Below are 10,417 nucleotides of genomic sequence, written 5' to 3' on the forward strand. Positions count from 1 at the left end.
CAAAATAGAGAACACCAACCATGTCCATAGGACTTGCACCCCTTTAGGGATCCTGATCTAAGTCCTTTGCTGTGCTACTGCCTGAACATTTAGCCACCAATCATCCTCAGGTACATTTGCACCACCAAACATGCAGTCACTAGCTATTACATCTTCAGCAGTCTTACCTCGGATCACCTGCAATGGAGCAGGAAAAGCAGCTCTGATATCAACAGTGTGATTTGAAAAGATGGCTAAGAGATGAATGCCATCAGACCAGGCTTCTCTCCCACCCCTCATTTTGCCCATTGCTGTCCTTTTATAAACCCCGTCACCACGGACACGAGCAGTTCCTTTGCCTCGTCTCCTTTCTCCCACCGTTACCCCCTTCGACGGCCGTGGGCGCTCTGGGACGGACCTGACTACGCCACTTCAGTGCGTGGAGCCGCCCCCCACTCTGCCCACGGGAGGGCTGTGACGGGCGGGCGGCTGTGGCGGTCGGTAGCAGCCCCACCACTGAGCCCGGGAGACCCATTTGTGTCGGGTCCGGTGGGTTGCCGAGGGCAGTCGGTCCCGTCGGTGCGAGGGATGCTCCCGTCCGCCCACCAAGCCGTGAGCCCCGCTCCGGGCGGGCTGCCTCACGGTGGCCGCGGGCTGCGCACGTCAGGGGAGAGACCCGTCATCACCGGGAGATCACAGCATATATAGGAGATGCGGGGGTATCGCCGGCCGATCGCAGCCGCTGCGTGCCGGGCACGGGCTCCGCAGCGCCATGGCCATGGCCCTCGCCCGGGCGGCGGGGCGAGCAGGTGAGGGCGGCGGGCGGGCGGCGGGGCCGGGCCGGGCGGGGGCACACCCCGACACTCCACGCCCCGACGCCGCCGCCCTCTCCGCAGGTGCGGCTGCGGCGCTGGTGCTGCTGTGGCTGCTGCTCTGCGCTCCGGGGGACGCCGGCTGCCACCCCTGACCGTGGCCGATCTCTTCGACCGGGTGATCCGGCACTCGGGCAGGATCCACAGCCTCTCCACGGCGCTCTATGCCGAGCTGGTGAGTGCCGGGCTGGCCCCGCCGCCGCGGAGCGGGGCTGCACCGCCCTGGGAGCGGGGCTGCACCGCCCTGGGAGAGGCTGCCGACGGGCGGGATAGGGAAAAAGGCGGCGGGATGGAGGGGGGTCGTGGTGCTCTCGGTGTACGTTTAGGTGTTCTTCCTCCGTAGGAAAAGCACTTTCCTCCCCATGACAACGAGCTGGGAAGGCCCGCTCGGAAGTGCCACACGTCGGGGATGCTGACCCCCAATGGCAAAGAATACGCCCAAAAAATCCCGGTAAGGGGCAACGGCGGCGACGGCGGGCAGAGACAGGGAAGAAAGTGGTACCGCGAGGCCTGGGGGGTTGGAAGCGGACTCCGTGGGTCACACCGACTTCCTTCTCCTCCCCGTGGAGAAAGGGGAAAATACCTCCCGTCCCGTCAGAGCCCCGAAATGTCTCATTCATTATGCTGTGATGGTCCCCCACTCCAGTCGGGCTGGAGATAGGCAGAGATATTTTTATGCTTCTGGAGCTTCATCAACAACCTGAATGGAAGAAGCTGCTAAGTTTTGACCCCAAACCGGTGCACATCACAGAGGTATTGCATATGAATCATAAATTAGTTGAATTTTAAATCTCTATGTTTTTACCTATGCTCGGCTCATATACACTAGTTATAATAAGGATATTGCAGTAGTACTTCATCAGAATGACTGACAGACATCCTTTGATTTTGTTGTGGCAAACTCTGTGGAACAGAAACTTAGAAACCTGTGTGGCAGAGAAGTTAAGCTAATCAGGATCACTGCAAAGTACAAAAAGCAATCAGGAGAAAGAAATAAGTCATTATCTCTGAATCGGTTGTTAGGTAAGGGGAAAAGAACAGCAAATTGATTTGCATCACAGTTGTGATGGCAAAGAGAAAAAAATCATTATTAGTTCAGAGAAGAGTAGGAAGAGTTTGTTCATACAGAGAAAAAGCAAGTTGTGAAGTTGGGGATACACCAAAGGGAGAAACTTTTGCCTCTAGGAGACAGACAAAGACAAATGTTAACATTTTGTTGTTTGGTTGTGATGGAGTGAGGAGCTTGCCCCAAGACATTCTTCTAGAAGGCCACCTGGAAGGGCAATGGGAGATGAGGCCCTGCTTGTATTAGCTGAAAACATGACAAATACAACTTTTGGGTGTTACAGAGACAGAGTGGTCTTTAAGTGCTGAATTGCAGATGTAAGTCTTAATCCCACTGAGGTTTCACAATGAGACTAAGAGTAGTCATATGATCTGCTGCAAAGTAACAGAGACATTCTCCCTTGTTCTAATTTATAAGAGAGAAGAACTAACTCACCTGATACTGAAACTCTTGCAAGCCTGGAAAGAACCACTTTCCCACTTTAACCAGCATATTGAGCACCATCAAGAGCTACCTGATGACAGCCTTAGCAAAGCTAAGCAAATCAGCAATATGGTACATGAGCTGCAGACTGGAGTTGAAAAAGTAACAGAAAAGGCAAGATTTTTGATGTAGCTTTTATTTATACCAGTTATGTGGCATGAGTGACTTTGGGGAGGGGGCAATGCCTGCTCCCACTTGGGCTTGGAGGCTCTTATTCAGCAAAATGCAGGACTTTGTTACAGATACAGTCATCTTTCTGTCAAAGGATGTGACTTAGTTTATAGATTGGCAGATATGTAGATGGCATTATAGGACTCCTTATCTTTGAGGCAGTATTTTAAAATGAATAGAGCCTTTTGTAGCTTCATATATGATCCGGTAATGACTTGAGTTTTCTAGGCCAGTAGAAAAGATGTGGGTAGACCATGATAAATGCTTAATAATTGTGTTAAGTTTTATTTGGATTTACGTTCTAAGTAAGTCAAGTATCACTGCTGTCTGATGCAAAGAGCTCCTTCCTAAGGCGATAATTTTATGCTGGGATAAGTTCTACAAGACAACAGTGGCATTGCTTAAGTCTGATGTCAGTCACAAAACAATTTCAAAACTCTGTTCTGAATTATGGCAGATCATATATAAATCATTGGATAACATTTTTTGTTATTTCCATTTCTCTCTTCTCATTACTAGCTAGAAGTCCTGACTGTTGCAATTTTTGTGCATTTATATCTAAAACTAACTGTCGTTTTGGCTGAACAAATGAAATCTGTGGGCCTATTCTCTAAAATGGCCACACTGCCAAGGTGTCTGTTTCAATAAAAAAAGTGATTAATAAACTAGTATCTTACACTAGTAGATCAACTTTCAGCTTCATGAACACAGGTGGGAAATACAAGTTTTAAAATGGTAAGCAGCTCATCACTAGAATAGGCTGAACTGTACCCTGCTCTAAAATGCAGCCTTGGTTTGGGTGACTCAGAGCTACACACAGGAACTCCATCATCCAAATGCAGCCGTGGTTTTGGGTTAAAATGGCCCTAAAGTTCAGAAAGAAGTGTTCAACCTCAAAGCTTGACCTTTGCTTCAAGCAAATTCTAAACTAGATACACCCTTTTGGTATATTTATCTGCTTTATTTTTCCTAACACCTTTGAAGGTATTACTAAGAGGGATCTCTTTGAAGTATTGACCTCCCTGTACTATGGATATACCACAGGGTAGAAATACCATTACAAAAATTAATGCATTTCATATTTTGCATCTGTGTTTTTCTGTTAAGACAGAAAAATTCTAAACTTGCTTTTGTTGTGAAGCACCTACTCCGACAGGTGATCACAATTGGCAGAATTCACCAGGTTAAATAAACAGCACTGGTGGATGCTCATGTTAGAAGCTTCCCTTCACAAAAAGCATTAAAATAAATGGCTAAAAAGTCTCAAGACTGATTTGCTATAATACTTCAAGAGGAAATAAAGATTTCCAAACAGGGGTTCCTCAAACTCAGATGGAGCATTCATTACTAGTGTATCAAATCATTTCAGCCTAGTCCAAAAATTGCAGAGATACCATAAGGATAAAAAGACAATGTTATTCTATGTAAGGACCTTTAAATATATATTCAATTAGTATGTGAAAGACCTGGAGTAGTACAGCCCAACATAGTGACACCTCCCTTGACTTCTGCAGTAGTATTTTTAAGATTTGTTGTATGCATAGTTACAAGCTGTACTTCTTTTCCTATTTTCAATACAGATGCAGTCAATGGGCATCATCAGCAATTCATTAAATGGAATGGCATCATCTGAAGGCACTGCTTTATCAATTAGTAATGAAGCAAACATGATGAGTGACTCTGACTTCATTCACTGTTTTAGGAGAGATTCCAATAAAGTACAAAGCTACTTAAAAATTCTCAAATGTAGGATTATGCCAGAAAATAGTTGCTAAATTGTAATCCCTTGACAAGTAGTCTTCAGCATGTTGCTTATAAAGATTAAATAAAATAGAACTTCTAAATTATCACTTTTAGAGTAATTTTAATAGGGAATTGGTTTTGAAATCCTTTGGCAGTTACCTGACACAGTTGACCAATGCAGATGAAATACTAAATAAAGCATCATGTGTGTATGTTGGTTAACGCACCAATAAAAAGGAGTACTATAGCATTAGATAAATAAATGTTCTTGCACATTATACTGTGACAGACTATATTATGGCTGATTCACACATGTTAGATATATACACAGAATTACAGAATGGCTTGGGTTGAAAGGGACCTTTAATGATCCCTGAGTTCCACCCCCCATTCCACCATTGGCAGGGATGTCATCCACTAGATCACCGTTGGTCAGGGCCCCACCCAAGCTGTCCTTGAAGACTTCCAGTGATGGGCCATCCACAACTTCTCTGGGCAATGTATTCCAGTGCCTCACCACTCTCTTCAATAAAGAACTTCTTCCTAACATCTAATCTAAATCTCTCCTATTTTAGTTTAAAACCATTCCCCCTTATCCTGTGACTCTCTACCCATCTACAAAGCTGCTCTCCCTCTTTTTTATGAGCCATCTTTTAAGTCCTGCAAGGCAGCAATGACATTTCCCTGGAGCCTTCTCTTCTATAGGCTGAACAATGCCAACTCTCTCAGGCTGTCTTCATGAGTTTCTTGTGGGCCCACTTCTTAAGCTTGTCCAGGTTCCCCTGGGTAGCATCCCCTCCTCTGCTGCATTGCTCAGCTTCGTATCTGCAGACTTACTAAGGGTGCACTCCATGCCACTCTCTGTGTCATTGAAGAAGATACTGAAGAGCACCAGTCCCAAGACAGAGCCTTGAGGGACACCACTTGTCACTGGCCTCCACCTGGACATAAGAACCACTGTCCAAAATTCTCTGGCTGCAACCAACCAGCCAATTCTTAACCACCAAATGGTACAGCCTTCAAACCCATGTCTCTCTAATTTGGAGATACGGGTGTGAAGTGGGACCCTGTGGAAAGCCTTACAGAAGCTGAAACATAGTTGAAAGTAAGGTTCAATTTGTTAAACCTTGGTACATCTATATACTATCAATAAAGTATATTTTTACACAAAGAAAATGTTTCCCCCCATTTCTACGTACATACCTACCTGCAGAATATTGCTTAACACTGAAGAGTGGCATTGATGTTGATCAGTTCATTTAACTGCAGGGCCTATGTCAGACTTTTATGTTCACATCATACTTCTTACTGATTTCTGTGGGCTTTCATACGTGTCCCATAAAATCTAGTATTTTTATTCATTTTGAATGCTCTTTTGTATCTGTAATGGCTTCACTGATTTCAGTAGAAACTCCTAAAGAAAATGTTTCTCTGTGAAAAATAAGTCAGAATTCTCATCCCAATAGCATTTCAGTCCAAGGGCTGAGCAGGGAGTAGTAATAAGTCTCTTTCCCATTCCAGATGCTGACACAGACCTTGGGTTTTACAGTAATGATGACAAACTCTGTAGCAAATAAAAATATGAAAGCTGTCAGATATTTTATGGAAATCACATTTTCCTAGCAGCAGAGTGGTGCTGCTGGCTGTGCATAGAACAAAACTTCTTTGCATTCAGAGCCTAACTGAGCCATTTGAACAAGCAGTTATAATCAACATGGATTTATCTTTAAGATTCTTGAGTATTTTATCACTGAATGCTCTTTTCTGGCCTTACGTGATCTTGATGGTTGCTGACAGTAGCAGGAGCTCAGGCAGTCAAGAATGAGGAGTAAAATGCTGATTATTTAATAATGATACTGAATTTGGGCTTGAGAAACCTAGCAGGGAAAGCTCTCAAAGAAGCATTTATGCAGACCAGAGAAACAATTTTCAGTTACATCCCTGTAACTGCCGATATCCTCAGATATCTCCTATCTGGTGGATGGCTGATGTACTTTTGCAGCTAGAAGCTGTGAGTGTTCACAATTCGTGTCTGGTCCCTGCTGTGACAGGTATAGTAGAGAGGCAATGGGTCACATCGTGCCTGCCCTGAAGAAGTTACTAGCTGCAGTTGCTTGAGCAGTAAGATACCACAAACAGATAATGAAATAGGCAGCATTCGTGGGCAGATTTTGAGGAAATTCTGGAAACAAAACACAGCTCCAAAGAGAGCAAAGGAAGTCTCCTCTGAGCAAACGGACAGAACCAGAGGGGGATGCCCACACTGCCTGCATCTACCTGTGATCACAGAAGACGTAGTAGCAATTAATAGCTGTAGCATTAATGCGGCCACCTGGTGTAGCCGCAGTGCCGGAGTACAGCAGCCCGCTGGCGGTGTGTGCCTCCCATGCCAGCGAGGGGTCACTGCTGGCTCCCAAACGCTGCAGTGGGGCAACCGCGCCTTCGCTGGGGAGACAAGCGGTGCCGGGGTAAGGCCGCCGCGTACCGGCAGAGACACGACAGCCACCCTGCGTCAGAAGCGAGAGGTGACAGACACGGGAGGGGTCACTGCGTCGAAGAGGCTGACGGCAGGAAGCTCCCTCCGGACCGGCAGTGTCCCGCCCCGCTCCCCGCCATGGGAGGCGGGCGCGACCCCTATTGACCTGCCTGGTGGCAAGTAATTGCAAGCGAATTGCAAGGTGACTCAGAAATCAGCCGTACCCGCAGCTGGCAGGGCCTCCCAAGGGGTGCAGCTGAGGGTCAGCTGGAAAACGTCGCAAACGGAGCAGGTCATACAAAAAACTCTCATCTCCTCCGAAGTGCTAAACCCTGGGAACGTTTTGCTGTACAGAAATGTGAAAGCAGAGAGAATGAGATAGTGGGTGGCACACGAGGAACAACAGCGCACCGAAGTATTATCCACAGTCATTCATCCTCATTAGTGCTGTATTTCAGTTTTGCCTTTGGCTGAAGCGAGGCATGTTGGTAAAACAAAAGCCTTCCTATATTGCTAGCATTGCCTTGCTTCCTCTTGCGATTGAGGAAACAACCGAGCAGTGAGCTGAAAAGGGCATGTTTTTCTCTGTGGCCACCGATGCCTCAAACAGAAATACCAGTGACGGTTGCTTTTGCACAGGGGAATACTTCATCTCCTGCATTATTTCCTCCAAGACAGCAGCGTAACTGGTTAAGAGAATTTGATAATGTAAAATCGTGTGCTACTATCAAATGCTTTGGAGTTTGAGAATCCATCACTTTTATATCAGAATATTAATTTAGGAGAAACAATTCTGTAAATTAATGGAAAATCAGAAAATCAGGATTGGTTTCCAGTTAAGCAGTGGCATCATGTGCAACAAAATAGGCAAGTCATGATATAATTTCCATTTGTGAAACAATCTGTTTCCATTAAACTTTCTTGTCAACCAAATAAATTTAAGAATTAGAAATATCTCCGTTGTTCTTCAGACCTTATTCCATGAAACACTGCACGATAATCCCAGAATGTTGACATTTTTGTACAGTCCAATTAATTTGTTTCAATTATTAGAACTGGCTTCTGCACATCAGAGATTTCCTCATCATAATGTTTCCATTTTTTTCAGAATGAGAAAGGATACAACAGAGACACTCCCAGTGACTGAAAACTCATTTCATTCCTTTTTTTGATAGTGTATCTTAAATTTAGACTGAATCTCATATGTGCTGATGTCTGGATGGTAGATTAAGTGGCTAATGTCACTTGTAGTTTAGCTCTTATCTAAACCCACATGATAGCAAAACAGAAACAAATTGAAACAGTCTTCTTTGCATAATATACATTCATGTTCAGCTACCCACATTCAAATATTGACCTGTAATTAAAAATTACTTGGAAATACAGAAAAATGCCTCAAGGGTTGGATGCTTATAAAAAGTGGCATTTCTGTGTGCTTTAGCAAGCACTAGAAGATCACTATAGAGATGTTACCTTCTGACATCCCGGTCCACCATGCCCAGCTTCAGTGCTCAGAATTCCAACCAATATAAAAACAAGGAGTTGCCATTTTCTTGCCATGAATTTTGATGCAAGTCTGCATGGGGAGCATTTCAGATCGAGGTTTAACTATCCCAGTTTATCTTACACAGCAGCAGTCACCATAACATATCTTAGAACCATGCTCATTTAAAGACTTCCACAGTCCATGACAATTTCGTCCACTGTGAACCTTTCTCTGCAGGGACTTTTTGGTCTCCCTGTGGTTCAAAGTGGAGTCTCAAGTTAATTGGATCCTAATTCCTCTCTGGTCCTTTCTAAAGGCACTGGATTTACAGCTATCATAATGAAATTGGTTTGTCTTTCCTTCTAGTATGTGAAAATCAGTAACAGTCTAGTTGGTAAGAGGTGCTTGAAGCATGTGAATGTACTTAATTTATGTCAGTCTTTTGACTGCAGAAATATTTGTCAGAGGAGCTGTGTGGCTACAGTGATGGTAACTGCTATTTAAAATGCAGTACTAGTAAATCACAGCAGATAAAACAAATCTGATGTATTACTGCAGCTCAGGAGTGACATTTGACCATTGTACTACTGTTCTGACACTGAAGTTAGTAATGCAGTTTCGGGCCTTAAAGCAGCCCTGTTCTCCTCAGCAGATCATAACAATTATTTTCTGTTTGGCAAAGGATCAATAAAAACAAAATAACTTTCAAAATAATTTTATATCGTAAATCTGTACAACCAAAGTTTAAGTGCTGACACTGCTGTGGTCAGCAAATTCAGTTTTTAAAGATATTATATGAGGTCCATGGAGGAGCTAGCTGGCCTCTCATGTTCACAGTCTCAGTGTCGTTCACACGCAGTAAAACATGACTGGCTGTGGCTGATACAGGCTACAAAAGTCTGCATCATGATACATTTTAAAAGTCCAAGAGCCAGACCTACAGGGAAATCAGCAGCCTCTTCTTAGGTATCAGGGAAGCTCCTCTGCCTGGCTTTAAGAACATACTTTCAAGATCCACATTCAGATCCATCTGGAGGATCTTCAATAGGTGGGATGAGAAAAGCCTCTCCTGTTCCTGAGGCTGCTGGGTTGGCCAGTGAGATCCCTGTGTCAGCAGCACAGCCTGAGAGCATGGAAGTCTGCAGCACAGTTAACAAAGCAAGTACTGAGTCTCAGCCCTTTCTCCCTTTCCTTGTTGTATTCTGTATTACATTAGCATTGGTAAGTTGCCAGAACAAACAGAGAGGTGCCCAGCAAGTATAAGTATCTCCTTTGTTTGCAGCCTCTGAAGAGATGAGTTTTTTAACTGTGGTTTGCAGTTTGAGGAACTCTCCCCAGTCCCAGGATCCCAATAAATGTCCTTCATAATACTCCACAGCCTGTAACTATAGTCTCAAAATGCTACACATAGGAAATACCTCAGACACCCTACACCTCCTAGATAATACAATGTAACAAGGGGAATAGTGAATCGCCTACCAAAAAGTAAAAAATTAAATAACAATTTACTCCACAACAATTGCATGGCTTTTTGGAATATGTACAATATAGTTCGAAAGATTTGGAGCCCAAGGCAAGAATAATCAGAAACATTCAAGGCGTATATGTTGAGAAAAGCCAGACTAGACTATCATAATCTTTTGCCTATAATATATATGAATGCCAGAAAGAAAACAGTCCCTATAAAACCATAATGTTCTCCAAAAGGTTTTGCCTGTAACATAAAATATCTTTAGTCTCTCTTCTCAACAAAGGCTTCCATAAATGCATGAAAAAGAAAATGAATGTTATGTTCCCATCTTGAGCCATAAAGATTTGCAAATAAAACAAAGAAAGATACACTTAAATTCATAGACAGATCTCCTTAAATTTGATTAAGCAAGCAAATAATTTTAAGTAGCTTTAATAATATTCAAGGCTACTTGTATTACACAGAATACTGTCCTGTCTTTGATAGAGACATATGCTAATGTGTCTGGCACCAGTTTAAACAGGAGTAAGTCAGGACTAAGGCATGTCATCTCCATAAGTACTTTTCTGAAATCGCTGTAGTAGCAATTTTTCCAGTTATGGGTCTGTTGCTTAGTGCATTTTGGCTACAATTCTGCATACTGTCATGACAGTTTTGAAATACAAAAGAT

The 10,417-nt window shown here is 43.8% G+C and overlaps 1 protein-coding gene across 1 annotated transcript; it reads left to right on the top strand.

Moving 5' to 3' along the window:
* The first annotated feature begins 376 nt into the window (after positions 1-376).
* On the top strand, positions 377-4,868 carry LOC104698455 (prolactin-like). The gene is given in 6 exon segments (XM_039571563.1): positions 377-788; positions 876-941; positions 944-1,026; positions 1,195-1,302; positions 2,335-2,514; positions 4,152-4,868. Coding segments are annotated over 6 exon segments (669 nt in total). The 5' UTR covers positions 377-751; the 3' UTR covers positions 4,347-4,868.
* The last annotated feature ends 5,549 nt before the right edge of the window (positions 4,869-10,417 follow it).

Source organism: Corvus cornix, chromosome 1A (assembly GCF_000738735.6).
Source record: "Corvus cornix cornix isolate S_Up_H32 chromosome 1A, ASM73873v5, whole genome shotgun sequence".
Classification (NCBI taxonomy): Eukaryota; Metazoa; Chordata; class Aves; order Passeriformes; family Corvidae; genus Corvus; species Corvus cornix.